Here is a 22,843-nt window from a genome sequence, read left to right as displayed (position 1 = left end):
CTACGATGTGTACAACTACAACATGATGTCCCAACTCCAAGGCTCAATGCCACGGCCAACAAAGACAAACATGCCATACATCTCTTTCCCTTCCTGTGTTGCTATTTTCGGAAAACTGTGTGAAAACAATGGGCCTCGTGACCTGTATTCTTCTGTGCTGTAACCGTTCAATGAATCAACTGATAAGAAATGCTGGTCAAGATGCTAAGGATTCCCTGTTGCAAAGTATTGCAGCTGCCAGAAGTCCGAAATAAAACCGCATTAGTGGAGAAAGCAGATTACAGCTGCTCCTCGACCTACGATGGGGCTACATTACGATAAACCCATTGTAAATCGAAAATATCGCAAGTCGAAAATGGATTTAATACATTGCGGTCACTAGATTGGAAGTGACGTGCGGCTCGCTGCCGAGCGTTTGCCGACCGTAAAGTCGAAATATCGCAAGTCGAGGCGTGATAAATCTGGGAAAACCTGGATATCATTTTCTAAAATCCCCAAGAAAGGTCATTGACCTAAAACGCTTTGTTTAGTTTAGAGATACAGCATGGAAATAGTTCTTTCTGCCCACTGAGTCAACACCGACCATCGATCATCTGTTCATGTTCAATGTTATCCCATCTTCTCATCCACTCCCTACACACGAGGGGCAATTTACAGAGACCCGTTAACCTACAAATCCACACATCTTTGTGATGTGGGAACAAACCGGAGCACCCGTGCGGTCAGAAGGAGAACACGCAAACTCCACACACACAGCACCCGAGGTCAGGATTGAACCCCAGGTCTCTGAAGCAGTGAGGCAGCAGCTTTACAGTTGCACCACTGTGCCACCAAATCCGCAATGTTACTTTGGTCTCCCTTGTCATAGATGTTACCCAACCTGCTGAGCATTTTCCAGGACTTTAATTATGACTTCCCCACTGCTCTTCAAAAAGCATTCCTCTTAACAGCAAAAGAACAAACTGCTGGAGGAACACTGGGCCAGGCAGCATCTGTGTGGGTGAAGGGATAGCCAATCTTTTGGGCCCAGAACCTGCATCAGGGGAGGTAGACAGTATAAAGAGCAGAGTGGGAGGGGTGAAGTAGTGGCCGGCTGGCTTTAGGTGAAAGCAGATGAGGAAGGAGATGATCGCCAGATGGAGCTAAGAGGGAGAGGGAGTGGGAGAGGGGGAGAGAGGGAGAGAAGGGGGGGAGAGGGGAGGGGGAGAGGGGGAGGAGGGGGAGAGGGGGAGGGGGGGGGGGAGGGGAGAGGGGGAAGGGAGGAGAGAGGGGAAGGGAGGGAGAGGGGGGAAAGGGGGGAGAGGGGGAAAGGGAGGGAGAGGGGGAAAGGGGGAGGGAGGGGGGAAAGGGAGGGAGAGGGGGAAGGGAGGGAGGGGGGGGACGGAGGGGGGGGGGGGACGGAGGGAAGTGGGAGAGGGGGAGGGGAGGGGAGGGGGGTAGGGGGAGGGGAGAGAGAGAGAGAGGGGGGAGGGAGTGAAGGGGAGAGAGGGAGAGGGAGGGGGGGGGAGGGGGGGAGAGGGGGGGGGGGGAGACAGTGAGGGGGGAGAGGGAGTGGGGCGGAAGGAGGGAGAAGGGGAGAGGGAGGGGTGAAATTGGGAGACCAGCTGGTGGGTGACAGGTAAAGATAAATAGAGTTTAACAGCATCAGTTGAGGCTCAGTGGGAAATGTCCTTGCCTCATAAGTCTCACTCTAGCAAAATACTGAAGGAATACCAGATAAATAGATGGAACAGTATAGCACAAGAAGAGGCCACAATGTCCACTCTGTTACATGATGCCAAGTAAAACTAATCCCCTCTGCCTGTTTGTGATAATGTGAATGCAGCACTGTCAGAGGTAATATCTCATCAAACAGTGGCATCTCAAGCCCGCACAGCATCAGCTCTCTGAAGGAGAGCAGGGGAATTCATCCGATGTCCTGGCTATCTTTATTCCCTCTACCAAAATCGGATTATCTGAATATTATTATATTGAAATAGCTGGGAGCAGACAGACACAAACTGCCACATTACAAAAGTCACTGCATAAATACTTAATTGCCTGCAAGAACTGTGGTGAATTTTGAGCAAGATGTGGCAGGGACAATATAAATGCTGTTATGCCTTTCTTTCACTCGTCCAGCCTTTCCTATGTATTCAAGACAGAGTTAGATTTAGCTCTGAGGGCTAATGGAATCAAGGGATATGGGGAGAAAGCAGGAATGGGGTACTGATTTTGGATGATCAGCCATGACCAGATTGAATGGCGGTGCTGGCTCGAAGGGCCGAATGGCCTACTCCTGCACCTATTTTCTATATTCCTATCTTTCTCTGTCAGCCGAGGATGTGCGTTCTGTTGAACTGACAACCTCCCGACTCGCACAGTACTGTTATGAGACAGAGCCAAACTGAATAATAATCAGAGTCTGGAGGGGAGGAGAGTGGAAATCAAACATCTCACAATGGAAACCAATAAAAAGCGCTTAACTTCTTGTAACCTGTCAAATTACACGATCGTAATGACATTGCAATTCCCACAGGAATAATCGGGAGCATCACCCGAGCTAACGTATCAAGTGTCAGCACTTAAACTCTGGCAGTGGCAGATATTGTCAAATTATGACTTATATTGCATTAAATTCCATTACTGTCTTTGTCAGCCTATTGTATTAGATACAATAAACCTACAAAGCCAGGCTTCCATAGATTCTGCAGTCTGCAGAGCTGTTTATCAGATGAGACATTAAGTCGAGGTACCATATGCCCTTACGGGTGCGTATAATGGATTGTCTGGCGTTGTTTCGAGGAGTGGGGGAGAGCACCCAATGTCTTATCCTCAATCATGATCAATGAGCGAATAAGATTTGGCCACAATCCTTTTATTGTTTGCGGGTATTAGTGCTGTGGAAATTAACTGCTGCATTCCCCACAATCTCAACAGTGACTGCACCACAGAACTACTTCGCTCGCTCTTTAGGGCTTTCTGTTGTCATGGGAAGGTGACTTACAAGTTTCTCTGTCTTTGAATTCCTACACCATTCGAAATGAATCATATCATCGCCAAACAGGCCGGTCCATTTCTCTCGCAAATTAGGAAAAATAATTAAGTTTGCAATCACTATCGATCATCAAAGAGAAAAACTCACTGCCATTTTGTTGTGTACGTCAATCTCCCATGGTGTCAGAAACAGGATCAAATGTGGTTTTCATGTAAAGCAAGGTGAGAGGCAAGGATAATTGGGACCAGAGAGATTACAACAAGAGTAAAGAAGCGGTATTCAAGGTCTGAAGAAGGGTCTCGACCCGAAACGTCACCTAGCCATTCCCGTCACAGATGCTGCCTGACCCGCTGAGTTATTCCTGCACATTGTGAATTACATAAAATTCTAGCATCTGCAGCTCCTTGTGTCGTTATATCCAAGGTCAGTAAGTTCCAACAATAGTGGCAAGAAAGTATACCCTTGCCTAAACAGGGAATTTGAACACAATATCCTGAAAGGAAAATAACAGCTTAAGTGATGATTCCTTATGTTATGACAAGATATATTTTAAGTTTAGTCGAGAAGAAAAAGGAAACTACATAAGGTTTAGGAAGCTGAAATCAGATAATTACCTGAGGAGAATAAAGGAAGCAGGGAAGAACATAAACTAATAATTAGGAGGGCTAAAAGGGGCTATGAAATGTCTTTGGCAAATAGAATTAAAGAGAACCTAAATTATTTTACACCCTTTAAAAGTAAGAGGGTGGCGAGGGCAAAAAGAGGCCCAGTCAACGACAAAGGCAGTAATCTATGCCAGGAGCCTGAGGAAGTGAGTGAGGTCTGAACTGACTATGGTGGCATGTTCAGGGTGGGCTGTTCAGGATCTGCTGGGCATGTTCATGGTGGGAAGGAACAAAGAAGGGTCTGGCATGGGTGGACCGCCGAGAGGGGAGAGGGGCGAACGAAGGATGACCTGGAGCGGGGGAGGGGGGGGAGGTGGGGGGGGGGGGTGGAGAACAAGGGGGACGTGGCGTGGATACTTTGTGACTTTCTAAGTGCCCTTTATGTGGCAACTATTTGCATACATTGGGTAATGCAAGCAAAGAATTTCACTGTGACTTATCACATGTGACAATAAAGTATTCATTCATTCTTGGACATGCCGATATGAAGGAGGATTGGTGTTGGAAAACATAAAGGTGGATGCCTGATGGAATGATAAAGGGCCCGATGGAATCTATCCCAGTTTAGTCAGGGAGACATGGGAGATCCTTGTATCCTCTTCACCCACAGGCAAGTAACTGCTGGGATTGAGAATAGACAGTGTTGTGCATTTGTTTAACATGGCAAAAGGGACAAACAATGACATTATAGGCATGAGGATGCACCACTGTGACGGGGGACCGTGCTGGGAGAGACTAGGATGCAGATTCCATGCATGGGAGCAGCTGATGTTTTAGTTACCAAGAATAGACAGCAGCTATAAATATACTTTAAGACTATATCTATAAAGTTATACCAGCTTCAAATGCTAATTTAAAAAATACACTTATGTCAGAACAGTGCAGGTTGGAAAAATTCAGATGGTTTTTGCTCGATTTTTCAAGTCTCTGGACCAAAAGTTGCTTTTATTTCCCCTCTTCAATCACTGTTTAGGAGGCAGCGATAGCAAAGCAGTACGTTTTCCAAGTCACTGGAGTAAATCTAGCTTCATTCTATCACAACCCTTGGATACTGCGAGTCCTTTGATCGCTTGGTTCATTTCTTCTGACTTGACACAGGGCTTCCTCAAGATTACAGCAACAGAGGCAAAAGGATCAGGCAGCATTGTAGAATCCTGCTTTCTGAGATAGGGAACACAGAGATAGGAGCTCCGTCACCCTTTGATCGGGTATTACTCAGTCCTCAGCAACAGGCTTTTACTGCCTTCACATCTGTGAAATCAATTCTTTACATACGAAATCCGAGACCAAGTACTGCATCCTAAAAACCTGGTTAGGTAGCAGGGGGTACAGTGGCACTGTGATTACGTTAACACGCTAATAATCTCGAGAACGTGAATTAAAATCCCACCATACCAGAACGATATTCTGACCCAGGGGGCTACATCCTTTGTTCTTTTTACTTGCCTTTGCAGGCACCGGAATCCAGACTTCTATCTTTATCTGAGAGCTCCTCACGTTTCCTGCACTCGTTTCACTCCCATTTTAAGACAAAGCTTTCCTGTAACTCGCTTCACTGGCTTTCAACACTGGCTGAGACATTGTTCCTGTTTTAGTGCTTTTAATGTCTTTTAATTTTTACTGTTTTTATAGTCCTGTCGTCTTAATGGTTTTAGTAGTTTGTAATAACTTTTTGTTGACTTCCCATGTACAGCACTTTGTGGTAACTGATGTTGTCTAAAAGCGCTTTATAAATAAAGTTATTATTATTATTATATTATAACATTCTGAAAGCTCCAATAATGATACGAGCAATGCAAAATTATAGAAAGATACAGTGTAAACCAGAACAGTGTAGCCAGAATAGACTAAATATCTCTTTGATTTAAAAAAAAAACTACTCAAGCTGGGAACTGGGTCTGAAGAAGGGTCTTGACCTGAAACGTCACCTATTCCTTCGCTCTATAGATGCTGCCTCACCCGCTGGGTTTCGCCAGCATTTTTGTCTACATTCAAGCTCCTTGTCCTCTGGGGCAATTTTTTCACTTTTCAAGTATAACTAACTGCAAGGAATTAAGATTAAAGCTTGGAACAAGCTGTAATTAACAGATATAATGGTTCACAATATAATTTGGCAGACTAGAGAGAGTACAGAGGAGATTTACTAGAATGTTGCCTGGGTTTCAACAACTAAGTTACAGTGATAGGTTGAATAAGTTAGGTCTTTATTCTCTGGAGTGCAGAAGGTTAAGGGGGGACCTGATAGAGGTCTTTAAAATGATGAGAGGGATAGACAGAGTTGATGTGGACAAGCTTTTCCCTTTGAGAATAGGGAAGATTCAAACAAGAGGACATGACTTCAGAATTAAGGGACAGAAGTTTAGGGGTAATATGAGGGGGAACCTCTTTACTCAGAGAGTGGTAGCGGTGTGGAATGAGCTTCCAGTGGAAGTGGTGGAGGCAGGTTCATTGGTATCATTTAAAAATAAATTGGATAGGCATATGGATGAGAAGGGAATGGAGGGTTATGGTACGAGTGCAGGCAGGTGGGACTAAGGGGAAAAAACATTTGTTCGGCACGGACTTGTAGGGCCGAGATGGCCTGTTTCCGTGCTGTAATTGTTATATGTTATATGGTTAATGGGAAAATGCACTGGGTGCTGACTTGAGAGATAGAGGGTGACACTGCTTCCACTGATTCTTTTGCATTTAGCTGATGTAAAGGGAATGGGAACCAAGTCTTGGCCAAAGTGACTTCTGAGAAAATACAGTTTGCTGTCAAGCTGGCAAAATACTTATCAGCTCAAGCTTCACCATGCATAAAATGTTGGCTGATAGCTGAGTGCATGTTTCAGTTTAGTTTACTGTCACGTGTACCGAGGTACAGCGAAAAGCTTTTGTTGCGTGCTATCCAGTCAGCAGAAAGACAACACATGATTACAATCAAGCCATTTACAGTGTGTGGATACATGATAAGGGAATAATGTGTAGGAAAGAACTGCGAATGCTGAATTAAATCGAAGATAGACACAAAATACTGGAGTAACTCAGCAGGACAAGCAGCATCACTGGAGAGAAGGAATGGGTGACGTTTCGGGTCGAGACCCTTCCTCAGACTGATAAGGGAATAATGTTTAGTGCAAGGTAAAGCCTGCAGAGTCCGATCAAGGATAGTCCGAGGGTCACCAAAGAGGAAGACAGTCGCTCAGCGCGGCTCTCTGGTTGTGATAGGACGACTCAGCCATGTTGAGCGAAAGCTGCACTTTTAGATTGGAATATTGGACTGGGAAGTTGCCTGACTGTTAAAGTAGATGTAAACTAATCCACAGATGATAGGGTGTCCACCCTCAGCTAACACCATCAGATAAGGGCGGAACAAGACATCCATCATGTGTAGGAAAGAACTGCAGATACTTGTTGACACAAAATGCTGGCGTAACTCAGTGGGAAGGGCTGCATCTCTGCAGAGAAGGAATGGGTGACGTTTCGGGTCGAGACACTTCTTGCTGGGCTTCTGCGATTGTGTGGCCATGATTGCATGTTTTACCGTCGTATTTGAACAAAATTCACTTTATGCGAATAGAGCGTGAACACTTAAGGATACATGTTAGGAGGTCAGAATTAAATTATACATGAGACCAGCCTGATCACACGCTACGCTCGGGAGACTGAGAAGGAAGATCCAGGCAATCAATGTTAAATGCTGCTTGGCTTAATTATGGCAAAAGGTGAGACAAATATCATGATATCAGCAGGGTAGCATTGGTGCTTCTGAACCAGCAGGCTGTGGGTTCTAATCTCATTAAGTTTTAAGCACAGAATTTTAGCAGTCGTGAGGAAAGACACTGCAGAACAGCAAGGGGTCCATTCTGTGTCTGATGTTCATCCTTCATTCAACATCACTAATGTAGATGGCCTTCATCAGAACGAATGAGCACTGCACAAACCGGCTGCTAATTGCCTGCTTGTATTCCCATACTAAATAACATTAATGAATGTCCTGCTCGAGGTGGTAGAGATATGATAGCTGACAAGCTTCTGCTTTAGTTTCTGTGTTGTATTCAAAACTCACTTACCACAGCTCCCTGAAGACAAGGTGGTTTACATTCTTTCTTCATCTTCAACCTTATTTCAATCACCTATCCCACCCCCATTAACTTTACAGGCTTTTCGAACCAACACTTGATATTCCCATACTCATAGATTTTGGTGGTTATTGATCCATATTGTTGCATTGTGAACCTTGATCTAATCACCGTACGATAAGGTGCTGATTCATGCTCTTTGGTTGACCTGTACAACTCGTCCAACTCAATGGTTCAATGGTGCTCTATTGTCACATGTGCACTGTTCAGTGAAATTCTCTTCGCATTGATATCACATGCACGTGTCGCCATATTTTTGCGCCATTTACATAAATGTCCAAAGCGCTTGATGTACTGAAGTTGCTCCCAATCCAGGCGTGCCCCATGCTGCTACAGGGCCTCCCATGTTGCCCTCGAGCGGCTCGGCCTGCGAACTGACATCCCTCGCCTCACCTGACTGACTTTGTGTCCCGGAGGTAGCCGACCTTGAAGGCGCTGGTGGCAATACCTCTCCTACCGGCCCACTCCTCGCATCCGTTGTCACCTGCGCGTGGCCCCCTCCTCCTCAGCTCTCTGGTCTTCAGGGCCAAGCTCGGCGGCTTACAAGCTTTCACCCCCCCCCCCTCCACCCCTGCAGGCAGCGGCACGCCGGGTTTTACTGTCTGGACCTTCTCCGATGTTCTTTCATTAAGTCGAGCAAATATTCTCAAATAATGGATAAAGGCATTCCTTTTCAAAGTTACTAAATCTGCTTCCAATACTGTTGAGACAGTACGTTCCAGACCTTGGATTTGAATGCTCATGGTAACCATTGCCCAGTGTTAACCCACAAAACGTGGGCTTTCGATCAACATCGGAAGATTCTCATAACAAGGCAAAGGACATTGCCACAACCAGAAAAGCAACACTCATTGGCAACTCACCTTTGTTACATTTTCCAGATAAGTGCACTGCGAATGAACTGAAAGTAACAGCTCTCTCCCTCTCCAGAGTTCAAGTATGACAAATATAAACCATTCAAAGAGTCCCACTTGCAGTTTATGACACTGAACATGTAGCCTATTATCTTTAATTCCTTCAGCTAATTAGAAACCAAATTGAGTCATTGACAAAGCTGTGAATTGTAACATCTTGACCCGTGACTGCTCAGTGAATTTGATGGGGAAAAAGTAACCATCCAACCAAACACATCATCCCCAAACAACATGCAAACCCAAGCCACAAATGTCCTACATTCTCCACAAGTGCCACATCTATTCAGATCTCCCGTAATTACTTACAAGTCCAGACTAGCCCTCTGGGCATGGTGCTCTAATCTGTTAATTTAATGAGTTGTCGACTTACCTTTCTATGATATCAGCAATTGTGCAGGCAAACATCTGGAGTCCTTCAGGCATTTGCAGGGCAACTAAACAAGACAGAGAGAGCTTTTTTTAAAAGGCTGTTTACTTTTAGTGTTTTTGTTTTTATTTGCAGTGTTAGGATCCATGATGGAGTTCGCTGAATGTGTTTGACACCAATTGCCCACATCCTCACTGTGGTGACTCGAGCCAACTACTTCCCCACAACTCAAAGCTACAGACAGGCACAAACTGTTGGAGTAACTCAGCGAGTCGGGCAGCATCTTTGGAGAAAATGGATAGGTGACATTTCGTGTCGGGCCTGTAGAAGGTCCCAACCCAAAACGTTACCTATCCATTTTATCCAGAGATGCTGCCTGACCCGCTGAGTTACTCCAGCATTTTGTGTCCATCTCAAGTCAAGAGAGTTTTATTGTCATGTGTCCCTGATAGGACAATGAAATTCTTGCTTTGCTTTAGCACACCAGAACATAGTAGGCACGAATACTGAACAGATCAGTGTGCCCATACACCATTGCATAAATATATACATACATGAATAATTATATATAGTGCAAATAAATAGATTATTGGCTATTAATGTTCAGAGTTATGTCCGAGCCAGGTTTAATAGCCTGATGGCTATGGGGAAGTAGCTATTCCTGAACCTGGTCGTTGCAGTCTTCAAGCTCCTGTACCATCTACCTGAAGGTAGCGGGGAGATGAGTGTGTGGCCAGGATGGTGTGGATCCTTGATGATGCTGCCAGCCTTTTTGAGGCAGCGACTGCGATAGATCTCCTCGATAGAAGGGAGGTCAGAGCTGATGATGGACTGGGCAGTGTTTACCACTTTTTGTAGTCTTTTCCGCTCCAGGGCGCTCAAGTTGCTGAACCAAGCCACAATGCAACCATGCTCTCCACTGTGCACCTGTAGAAGTTAGAGAGAGTCCTCCTTGACATACCGACTCTCCGTAATCTTCTCAGGTATAATCTTAGGTTATAAACCAGCATCTGCAGTTCAGTTTTATTACATTCTTATTTATTATTATTTCAAAACTACAGACTCCTCATGAACCTCAGTGCAGCTCCAATACAAAACCCATGGGGGACATCACTGAAAAACATACGCTTCCTCCATCACTGGAGTGAGAAGGATGCAATCTTAACCATTGACACAATCATCTACAATTTACCGAGGACGATTCGTCAGAAGTTGCCCAAACTGTATCCTCACAAGAAGGACAAGTGCAAAAGATACGTGGAAAACCAAGATCTACAAATTCTGCTACGAACCACACACAAATATATCACCCTTTCTTTATTTGTGCTGGGTCAATACTTCCCACCATGGGGTACATTCTCCGCGGACTTCAGCCCAAGAACATAGCTTTAGATATAGGTTTATTATTATCAGGTGTACCAAGGTACAATGACAAGCTTTGTTTTGCATTCTATCTAAAGATGATACTATACATAAACACATTCAAGTCAAACTCAAGTGGAACACATGAGCAAAGGTGAAAATACAGAGTGCAGATACATAAGCAACACAAGGAGTAATTCATGGAGCACCTCAAGCTTGCTCGGCAGTTGTGTAAGATCCTGGACAGTCTTGTGCCCCAATATCATAACAGCAGGAGAAATAGAAGCAAATGTAGACCATTGAGCCATTCGACAAGATTATGGCTGATCTTCTACCATATCCTATACTGCCCCCATATTCCTTGATGCCCAGTATCTAGTATTCATTCAAGCCTGGTTTTGAATGAACTCAATGACTCCACAGTCATCAGGTGAGGAGAATTCCAAAGCTTCACCACCCTCTCAGTGAATAAATCTCTCCCCATCTCAGTCCTAAATAACCTACTCCTACTTTGAAACTGTAACTCTTTGTTCCAGGTTCCCGAGAGGGGGGAAAATCTTCCTCTATCTACCCTGTCAAGACATTTAAGAATTTTGTATGTTTCACTCTTCTAAAGACTGTAGAAGCTGTAATCTTTCCTCATAAAACATTATTGTTATCACAGAAAACAGTCTGATGAATGTTTGTGGTACTCCCTCTCAAGCAAGTATGTCCTTTCATTTGTAGGTAAGGCAAGCAATATTCCAGGAGTAATGTCACCATATAATTGTAGAAAGACATCTTTGCTCTTGCGATCAAATTCACTTGCATAAAGATACCGCTTGCCTTCCTAATTGTTTTCTTCACCTGCATGTTAGCTCTCAATGAGTTGTATACAAGAATACCAGGACCCTTTGAAAATTAACATTTTTCCAATCTCAGAACATGCTGAAATAAATCACATTTTTTCACATTGTACTTCATAAACGTTACTGTTTTTCACTCTCAGAGCCATAGCAAAGGATACAAGGATACAAAGGATACAAGGGACATTTATTATCACATACACCAATTGGTGTAGTGAAATTTGACTTGCCATTGCAGCACACGAATAAAGATAAGCCACAACGTTAAAGAATTTAAGCAATAAACATAAAAACATCCCCCCACAACGGTTCCCACTGTGGGGGAAGGCAGCAAAGTCCAGTCCCGTCCCCTGTTCACCCACAGTCAGGCCTATTGAGGCCTCCGCAGTCACCGCTACGGCAGCCCGATGCGGGAGAACACTCTCAGCGGCTTGGAGTGTCAGGAGCGGCCGCTTCCTCCCCGGAGACCGCGGCTCCCAACATGGAAACAAGCACTGCAGCCCAACCTCCCCCTACGACAAAGATGCCTTAGTGCAAGAGTCCCATCTGCCTGAATTGCCCCATATCCCTCTGAACCTGTCTGATCCATAAATGTCTTTTAAACATTGGAATAACTAGCTTAGCACTCACACAGCTTGCCTATATTCTCTGAAGTTTCATTGCTTCCTCGTGACCACTCACGTTCTCACTTGGTTTTCATGTCATCTGCGACTCTGAAACAATTTTATTTTGATATCCTCAGCCAAATCATTGATGTATATTGTAAACAGTTCATTTAAAAACATTGCTCCCACTAGTAATATTCTGCGTATCAACATCCTTGCACAAATTAATGGAATCACGCTATCCTCTCGGATAATAACAAGTCAATATACATGTTGCAGGGCTACATTTTATTCTTTATCATCGCACCATTATGTCTTTCGTACATTATATGTCCACAATGATTCTCGTCCTCTTGGGCGATAAAGATCCGTTTTTGGACCCTTGCTTGTCAAACTAAAATACAGAAGCATGGCTCACCCCTACCAGCTTTGCAATCTCTCACTGTTTTTTCGAGCAATGTTAATGCAAGGATATGATCTTTGTTCGCCTCCTTGGAGTGATATCCATTTTGTGAATTGCTTGATATGCATTTTGTGAATTGCTTGATATTCATTTTGTGAATTGCTTGATGAGTTCTTCTCAGACGATGATAAAACAATGGGCGGATGTTGCAAAATTTGCTGGAGTAAGGTTGTTATTTTATCTTTAATTTATTTTGAATGCTATCGGTTTGAAATATAAGAACAGATAGTGGACATAGTAACTCATCACCTGAACAAATTGCAAAGATCGGCCTGCGAGTCAATTAGTTTGCAATAAGAATGTAAAAATGATCAATTTCTGTCGAAAATAATTCCTCTCATCTAGAGACTGTTTCCCTATTTCTAGATCTACCTGTTAAAAGAAATTACCTCAGCATCAACCTGCCGACCCTTCTCAGAACTTGATATATTAAAACACGTTCTTCTAAACATCATTGCATGGAGACCAAACTTACACCTTCTCTCCTCATGGGATGACCTCTTCATCCCGAAAATTAGTCTGCATTTTCAGACGTTTCAGAGCCTTTGAGGGCAAATTTATACCTCCAAAACATTTCCATATTATTCATAATCTCAATCTCAATTTCAAGTTTAGTTCATTCCCTTGTAAAATATCCAGAAAGCGTGGCAGCATGGTGCTGCACAATCTAACATCTGCAGTTATAGTAACACCATTCCAAAATTTCCTGTTTAAGGAAGAATTAACCTCTGTTCCTAACCTAGTTTCTATCGAGTGTCGGTTTGCTGGAAATGCCGCTGACAACAGTCAGATAATCTTTGTAATCTCATTCAGATTTTTTCAATAAACGCTGACCTTCCCAATGACCCAGATTGTGATTACAATTTTCTTCCCGTCAGGCCTCCTTCACTGACTTTCACTGGTGCCCATGGACATATTCACAAAGGGTTGATGCAGCTCCCTCTTGCCAAGCCTGGCCAGGGGGGGTGCAATAATATTGCTGATTGCACAGAGAGAAAATCTATCATTCACTTTGAAATTTCAAATCAGTGAGATGACACTTAGATTATAGGGATGACAAAGATTCACAACCCTATATGTAACATTTATGTAGTCACAAAGATAATAGTGCACACTGATAAAAACCTTTGTTTGTTTATCTACAGGTCTTGTGTAAAGGTCTTGCTATGTAACTGCAATCCTTCATTCTTCCCAACACCCCCCCCAATAACAACTTGCACGAATGTAGCACCTTTAATACTAAACTCTGCAAAGCTCTTGGTTATACACAGATGCCAAGCCAAAGGAGGCAAAATCGATCTGGTGCCTAGAATCAAACAAATAATTTGCCTTGTAAGGGCACAAATTAACAATGTCATTATGGTCTTCATTACTATTAGTAGCACTAAGGAGAACCACGGATTTGAAACAAGAGCAGTTGTAGAATGCACATTTGAAACGATACGATAGTGACATATAAGAGGGGTTTGGAGAGGCACATGGATATACAGCGAATGGAGGGTTATTGATCCTATGTAGGCAGTAGAGATTAGTTTAGCTTGGCATTGTGTTTGGCACGGGCATTGTGGGCCGAAGAGCCCATTCATGTGCTGTATTATTCTGCGTTTAAACCCCTCCCCATGTTTTATGACTACTTGATTAAAAGCCCTTAAGCTTGAAGTTTCAGAGGAGGCCCAGATGTAATGGGAGGAATAGCCTCCTTCTTCAGGCAGCGAAGATTAGATTAACTTGGCGTCACGTGCGAGACGGACACTGCGGGCCGAAGGGCCTGTTCCTGCACTGCACAGTTCCGTGTTTCTAATATTCCCCAGAGTTTGAGATGCATCAAGAAGAAGAATAGGAATGCAGGATGACAGGAAGACAATAATCGGGAATGATCGAGGCTCAGAGCTTCGGGGAGTAGAAACAGTTCCGGACGGAGATGAGGAATAAAGTTGGAGAGATAACACTAGTGGGAGCACTTTAGAGCCTTCTTAACTGTGACCAAATCATTAGAGAGAGTTTTAATCAAGTAATAACAAGAAACAAAGTATTGCAATAATTGTGGGGGACTCATTTTCATAAATCAGGTTGGCAAGGTACTCCAGAGGAGAGTTCATAGAATGCATTCAGAACGTATTTGTAGGACAATGCATAACCATGGAACAGGCTATTTTAGATTTTGCTTTGCATAATAAAACAGACATAATTTGTAATCTCTTGGTGATGCAAACGATAATAGGATTTCATATCAGCTCAATAGCAATATTCTCCAAAGATATCCTTAAACTCAAATAAAGCCCTTTACATAAGAATACTGTAGATGAGGAGGAGATTCTACTCTAGAGAAAAGGAATAGGTGACGTTTCGGGTCGAGACCCTTCATCAGACTTCTTTTAAATTTATTCCGTATCCCAGTTATTCTGGTAATAATATGTGAACTCAATAACGGCGAATCTCTGTTCACTGAAATGCTGTAACACAAGCAGCACCTGTACCTTTCAGTACTAATTAGATGTCAGTCAAGTCAATGGGAAACTTGATAACGTGGTATTTCCCAGTCTATTGAAGGGTCTCAACCCGAAATGTTACCTATTCCTTTTCTCCTGGGATGCTGCCTGACTCCAGCATTTTAGTTACTCCAGCATTTTGTGCCTATCTTCGGCATAAACCAGCATCTGCAATTCCTTCTTACACAGGAAGAGATACTAGCCCCACACCATGTACACGACTGTTTTTCTGATAATCGGAGGAATACACAGGCATAACCAGTCTGCTGGATGAAGTGAATTGGGAAATTAGATTCAAAAATAGATTGATGAGCTGATCACATTTAAATAAATATTTGAAAAATTCATAACAAAGTCTTGTGCAGTTCAGGTCGCCCCATTGTTGGAAGGATGTGGAGGCTTTTGGGAGGGTGCAGAAGAGATTTACCAGGATGCTGCCAGGATTAGAGAGCATTTTCTATATGGAGAGGTTGGAAAAACTTGGATTGTCAGCGACAAAGAGTCTTGATGGAAGTTAATAAAATGATGAGGCATATAGGGTAGACATTCAGAACCATTCTCCCCAGGGTGGAAAAGCTAGAAACCAAAGGACATGTCCATGAGGTCACAGAGAGAAAATGTAAACGAGATCTATGGGACAGTGTAGTGAGGTGGTGATGGAAACAGATATGATAGGAACATCACTCTGCAGGAGATGGAGGGATATAGAGCATGTGCGAGCAGAAAGGGTTAGTTTATATGTGTATCATAGTCATAGAACCATTGAATACGGAACGTAGCCAACCTCACCAAGATGCCCCATCTATGCTAGTCTCACCTGTTCGCGTTGGTCCCAAACCTTTTCTATCCATGTACCTTTGCAAATCTCTATATTGCTAAAAGTCTTCATCTTGTTTGTGCCCACAATGTTTTTCCTATCTTCTTGAAAACGCTAGGCCACAGCCTTCCCATTTTCACATATCCTACTCACATTTTTCCCGTTGTGGCGATAAACATCTTCACGTTGCATTCCCACCTATATTTTCAAAGTTATTAATCGTTTAAATTTTAAAAACAGCCCCAAAAACTCACCCATTTCGGGAAAAAAAAACCCCGAGTGACGTCACAATGCACTCGCAAGGCAGGACAGGACACTCCGGGAGGGAGGGGCACTCCAGCGCTTGCGGTGAACGAGGAGTGGCGGCGCACGGCAACGCCCGACGACCACCTGGTACCCGGTGGGGAGGGTGGTACCACGGGCCCTGGCTGGAGCCGAGCCTGGTGCTGGAGCTGTAGTGAGAGCCGAGCCTGAGGCTTGGGATGGGGCCGTGACCGGGGGCCGAGAAAGAAGCCACCGCAGGAACCAAGGACGAGCCTGGGTCCGGGGACAGGGACGAGCCCGGAGATGAAGTCGGGGCCTGGACTGGAGCCCAGGCAGCGGCCGAGCTGATGGCTGGAGTCTACAGCCAGGGCCAGACCGAGTATGAGAACCAGGCCGAGATCCAGGCCCCAGCGCTGCTCTATGGCCTGGGTAGGTGCTGGGGCAGCGAATGGGACTGAGGGGAGGAGGATGAGGGAAATGAGGAGGAGGGAGATGGGGTGGTGGAGTGGGGTGGAGAGGGGAAAGATCCTGGGGAGGTGAGGAGGGAGAGTGGGGGATTGAGGGAGTGGAGGGGGTAGGGAGGGTCGTTGCCACGTCTACACTCCCTCTCTCACCCCCTCCCTCTCTGCCCATCCCTATCTACCCTCATTCCCACCCTCTGTACCCACCTCTCTCTCTACCTCCCTTCCCCTACCCTCTCTGTCCTCCCCCCCTCTCTAGAGATTGAAGAGGGAGGCTGAAAGAGGAGGAAGAGTGTTGGGAGATGAGGAGAAATGAGCCGCGCCTGCACAGTCGGGGGCTATGCATGAGTGGTGCAATATTGCATTGGGGGAATGGCTTGCGTTGGGGGAACGGGTGAGTGGTGGAATCTTGCGTCGGGGGAGCAGAACCAATGGGTCTGCACTTGGTCTTGTGTCTTTTAATTTCTGTCGAGTGTACCTACCCAAACTACTTTCTCTGACAGCTCGTTCCCAACTCAAGATGGCGGCACGCACAGTCGCAGCGGCTCGAAGCTCTCCCTTTCGGTGCTTTTTTTGTGTGTTTTTGTTTGTATGTCTGTTTGACAATGTTACGTTTTGTCGTGCGAATCTCACCTTCAGCCGACAGGATCTTCTGATTATCGGATTACAGTGTAAACAGGCAGTTAAGTGTGTTTTTCTGCATTCACGCAACATACCAGAGGAGATAGCCAGGACACCGGGCTCTCCGTGGATTGTTGTCGGCCCCAGCAAACGCCGGAGACGGAGGAGGCACAGGAAGCAAAAGCGTGGTCGCCGGTCCGGACTACTCGCTAGGCTAAGGCAACAACCACATAAACCACCGCTACCCAGCATCATTCTCACCAACGCCAGATCTATCACCAACAAAATGGACGAACTAAGACTACAGGTCGCCGCAAATAAATTCATCGCGGACAGTTGCATTCTGCTAATAACAGAGACGTGGCTACACGCACTTGTACCGGACGGAGCCATTGAGCTAGCAGGCCGCACAGCATTTCGCTGGGATAGAAACAAAGACTCCGGTAAGAGCAAAGGAGGGGGGTTATGCATCTACGTTCACAACAACTGGTGCACAAATACCACAATCATAGACAGACACTGTTCTGCTGATTTGGAGTACCTGATAGTTAGATGCAGGCCTTTCTACCTTCCACGTGAGTTTACCGTGGTCATAGTTACAGCTGTGTATATCCCACCGGATGCTAATGCTAGCATAGCCCTAGGCTACCTCCATAGCGCTATCAGCAAACAAGAGAACACCTACCCCAAAGCAGCCCATATCATAGCTGGTGATTTCAATCACGCAGACTTAAAATCAGTTCTCCCCAAGTTTGAACAACACATCAAATGTGCAACCAGGGGAGAAAATACTTTAGACAAGGCCTACTCAAACATCAAGAAGGGGTTTAGAGCCACACCACTACCACACTTAGACCAGTCGGATCACCTATCCATTCACTTAGCACCAGCATACACCCACCTCAGGAGAAAAGAAGACCAAGAAGACCAAGGAGCTCATTGTAGACTTCAGGAAGTCCAGAGGCGGCACGCACACCCCCATCCACATTAACGGGACGGAGGTGGAACGTGTTTCTAGCTTCAGGTTCCTGGGAGTCAACATCTCCGATGACCTCTCTTGGACCCACAATACCTCAACTCTGGTCAAGAAGGCTCACCAGCGTCTCTTCTTCCTGAGGAGACTTAAGAAGGTCCATCTGTCTCCTCAGATCCTGGTGAACTTCTACCGCTGCACCATCGAGAGCATCCTTACCAACTGCATCGCAGTATGGTATGGCAACTGCTCTGTCTCCGACCGGAAGGCATTGCAGAGGGTGGTGAAAATTGCCCAACGCATCACCGGTTCCTCGCTCCCCTCCATTGAGTCTGTCCAAAGCAAGCGTTGTCTGCGGAGGGCGCTCAGCATCGCCAAGGACTGCTCTCACCCCAACCATGGACTGTTTACCCTCCTACCATCCGGGAGGCGCTACAGGTCTCTCCGTTGCCGAACCAGCAGGTCGAGGAACAGCTTCTTCCCGGCGGCTGTCACTCTACTCAACAACGTACCTCGGTGACTGCCAATCACCAACCCCCCCGGACACTTATTATTATTTATTCAAATCATTTGCTATGTCGCTCTTCCAGGAAGATGCTAAATGCATTTTGTTGTCTCTGTACTGTACACTGACAATGACAATTAAAATTGAATCTGAATCTGAATCTGAATCTGAAATGCTCAACCCACCACCAGGACTGTTAAAACTTGGCCTGAAGGAGCTTCCTCACAGCTACAGGACTGCTTTGAAAGGACAAACTGGGACATTTTTGGAAATCAGGACTTGGAGGAGTACACATCCACGGTACTCTTTTACATCCAGAACTGTGTTGACAACGTCACCGTCGACAAACTCATCCGGGTGTACCCCAACCAGAAGCCGTGGATGACAAAAGAGGTCCAAACTCTCCTCAAGGACCGCAACTCCGCCTTCAGGTCTGGCGACAGAGCCCTGTACAGCGCTGCTAGAGCCAACCTGAAGAAAGGCATCAGGGATGCCAAAGCGGCCCACAAGAGGAAGATAGAGGACCATTTTAACAACAACGATCCACGGCGGGTGTGGCAGGGCATCCAGCACATCACCAACTACAAGCCCAGCAACAGCACGACGGCCGACGGCGATGCCTCACTGGCAGAGGAGCTGAACTGCTTCTTTGCTCGCTTCGAGGCAGAACCAGAAGAGTTCGTCACCATTCTCCCACCAGCCCCTAACAACAACAACTACACCCTCACTGTGCAGGAGCATGTAGTGAGGCGGGTGCTCAGGGCGGTGAACCCGAGGAAGGCTGCCGGCCCGGATGGCGTGACAGGAAGGGTTCTGAAGGAATGTGCAGACCAGCTCTCCGAGGTCTTCACGAAAATCTTCAACCTGTCCCTGTCCAAATCCATCATCCCACCGTGACTGAAGTCTGCCACAATCATCCCACTACCAAAAAAGCCTGTTATCATTGGCCTTAACGACTACCGACCGGTCGCTCTCACACCAGTCATCATGAAGTGTTTCGAGAGGCTGGTCCAGCAGCACATCAAAGCCAGCCTCCCGCCCACCTTCGATCTACACCAGTTTGCCTACAGAGCAAATAGGTCCACTGAGGATGCCATCACCACTGCTCTTCACACTGCATTGACCCACCTCGAACACCAGGGGAGCTATGTGAGGATGCTTTTCATTGTCTTTAGCTCCGCCTTCAATACCATCATCCCCAGCAGACTGGTCACCAAACTCATGGATTTAGGACTCTCCCAACCCATCTGCCTCTGGATCAAGGACTTTCTGTCTAACCGCCCCCAGACCGTCAGACTGGGCCATCACCTCTCCACCCCCATCACACTCAGCACCGGCTCCCCACAGGGCTGTGTGTTGAGCCCCCTCCTCTACGCCCTCTACACCCACGATTGTGCCCCCGCCCACTCCACCAACACCATCGTCAAGTTTGCGGACAACACGACTGTGGTTGGACGTATCTCAGGAGGAGATGAGACAGCCTACAGGGAGGAAGTCCAAAGACTGGCAGCGTGGTGTTCAGACAACAACCTCATCCTAAACACCACAAAAACAAAGGAAATTATCATAGACTTCCGTAAGAACAGTGCAGCCCCCAAACCCCTATTCATCAATGGGGACTGTGTGGAAAGGGTCTCAGACTTCAGATTCCTGGGCACACAAATTACGGAGGATCTCTCCTGGACTACAAACACCACCACAGCAGTCAAGAAGGCCCAGCAGCGACTCTACTTTCTGAGGATCCTCAGGAAAAACAACCTGGAGGAGAAGCTGCTGGTGTCCTTCTACCGCTGCTCCATCGAGAGTGTGCTGGCGTACTGTATAACCACATGGTATGCCAGCTGCTCTGCAGCGGACAGGAGAGCCCTTCAAAGGGTCATCAACACCGCACAAAAAATCACTGGCTGCCCACTGCCCTCCCTGAAGGACATCTTCAGCTCTCGCTGCCTTGGCAGGGCAGCCAACATCCTGAAGGACCCTTCCCACCCTGGACACAACCTGTTCCACCTGCTGCCCTCTGGCAGACGGTACAGGTCTTTCAAAACTCGCACAAACAGACTCAGAGACAGCTTCTACCCCATAGCCATACGTGAACTTAACAATGCAAAATAAGAAATAACACTCACATTCAACTGAATGGTTCTACCTCAGCTGCTATTGTTATTTATCTGTAATTTTTTTTTTTATGTCTATATTTTTACCTTTTCTTATATATTTAAAATTGCTCTTGTGAATCGCACCGTGGGATTGACTTTTAAATTTCGCTGTACCATGTGCAATGACAATAAAGAGATTCATTCATTCATTCATATGCTCATCACACTGTGTGTGAAAAGGTTGCCCCTCAGGTTCCTATTAAATCTTTCCCCTCTCATCTTAAACCTATGTCCTCTGGTTCTCGATTCCCCTACTCTTGGTGAAAGACTGTGTGTGTTCACCCTATATATACCCTTGGTATTTTATACACCTCTATATACGATTACCCCTCAGCCTCTTGCTCAACCCCTAAGCTAAAGAATGAAGACATAGCCTGCCCTACCTCTCCCTGTAGCTCAGGACCTCAAGGCCTGGCAACACCCTCATAAATCTTCTCTGCACTCTAACCAGCTTAATGACATACTTCCTACAACAAGGTGACCAAAACTGAACACAATATTCCAAATGCAACCTCATGAACATGCCATGTGACAGCCCAACTTCTATACACAATACCCTGACTGATAACAGCCAATGTACCAAAAGCATTCTTGACCACCCTATCTATCTATCTTTGACGCTATTTTCCGGGAACTATTGTCCTGCATTCCACAACGATGTTCGGCACAGACATTGTGGGCTGAGTGGAATTGTTAGAAACTATTATTAAAGACATTCTAGGAGGGTAATTTAATCAGGCAAAGTCAACATGATTTTGTGAAAGGCCTTTGACCAATTAATTAAAAGCAACATACGTTGAGAATACGTGTGAGAAAGAACTGCAGATGCTGGTTTAAATCGAAGATAGACACAAAATGATGGGGTAACTCAGCTGGTGAAGCAGCATCCCTGGAGAGAAGGAATGAGCGACGTTTCGGGTCGAGACCCTTCTTCAGACATGTTGAGGATAAACGGGAACCAGCGGATGTTTAGTTATAGCTTAGCGATACAGTGCGGAAACGGCCCACCGAATCCATGCCGACCAGCGATCCACACGAACACTGTGCTACACAAGGTAACAACTCTACTGCTACGCCACCATGCCGCCATCACGAAGATTTCCAAATAATTTTTTTAAAGTGCCACATTGAGATTATTGTGCAATATAAAAGCTCACGGTGTGTGAGGTGACATATTGACATGCATAGAAATTTATCATGAAACACGGAATACGCGTAAATAGATGTTTCTCGTTGGCAAGATGTGGAAGTGATATGCCACAGTGATTAGTGTTAGGACCTTTTTTTTTCAACTTATATAAATTACTTGGAGAAGGCTCCAAAGCTACAGTTGCTAATTTTGCTGGTGACACATAGATAGGTCAGAAAGTAAGCTGTGGAGAGGATACGAGGATGTTAAATAGGTTCAGTGAGTAAGCAAAGATTCGGCATATGGAGAAGAATGTGAAATTGTCAAATTTTGGCAGGAATCCTAAAAAGGCAGGATATTTTCTGAATGGTTGTTGCTTGCAGAGTGTTGAGATGCATATGATTATTTTTACAATACTGGAGAGATTTTAAGGGACAAGATTATTATTCAGTTTTTTACACCAATACACTGTTCTTAACAAAAAAATCTACCCATCTTGTGAAACCTTATAAATAACAGATATAAATTAGATAACTTCAAGACCGAAAGTCAAAAACTTTTTTCATGACAGACAAATTTTCATCGTTTTACCACCAATTTGGACACCAAAAATGTGACATTAAAAACTCTGCAACATTTAGTCATGAATATTTAATTCATAAATAAACTTCATATGGCCCCTCATACATATACATACGTTTTGATAATGATCTAGGGAAATATCTTCATCAATACCAGGAGACAAATACAGTAACATGTCTGGTATTCCGCCTCGCAAAGATCCCTTAACGGCCGTTGTACTTGGTGTCCATTGTCACGAAGACCGTTATCGGGATCGATACCTCCATAAGTTAAACCATGGAGGCTCCAAACCTCCAATGCTTTTCAAAAACCCAACAAGGTATCCTATGGTAGTAGCGATTTTTGGCCGAGTTCATTATTTTTTGTGGCACGCACACCCCCATCCACATCAACGGGACGGAGGTGGAACGTGTTTCCAGCTTCAGGTTCCTGGGGGTCAACATCTCCTATGACCTCTCTTGGACCCACAATACCTCAACTCTGGTCAAGAAGGCTCACCAGCGTCTCTTCTTCCTGAGGAGACT

The 22,843-nt window shown here is 45.3% G+C and overlaps 1 protein-coding gene across 3 annotated transcripts in view; it reads right to left on the bottom strand.

Moving 5' to 3' along the window:
* dph1 (diphthamide biosynthesis 1) overlaps positions 1-22,843 on the bottom strand; it is a 650,424-nt gene that overhangs the window by 595,846 nt on the left and 31,735 nt on the right. For all 3 annotated transcript variants that reach the window (XM_055657653.1, XM_055657652.1, XM_055657651.1), the window contains exon 3: positions 9,051-9,114. In XM_055657653.1, the coding sequence (XP_055513628.1) occupies positions 9,051-9,114 (64 nt within the window). The remainder of the gene's footprint in view (positions 1-9,050; positions 9,115-22,843) is intronic.

This window comes from Leucoraja erinacea, chromosome 28 (assembly GCF_028641065.1).
Source record: "Leucoraja erinacea ecotype New England chromosome 28, Leri_hhj_1, whole genome shotgun sequence".
NCBI lineage: Eukaryota > Metazoa > Chordata > Chondrichthyes > Rajiformes > Rajidae > Leucoraja > Leucoraja erinaceus.
This window is presented reverse-complemented; position numbering and strand designations above follow the sequence as displayed.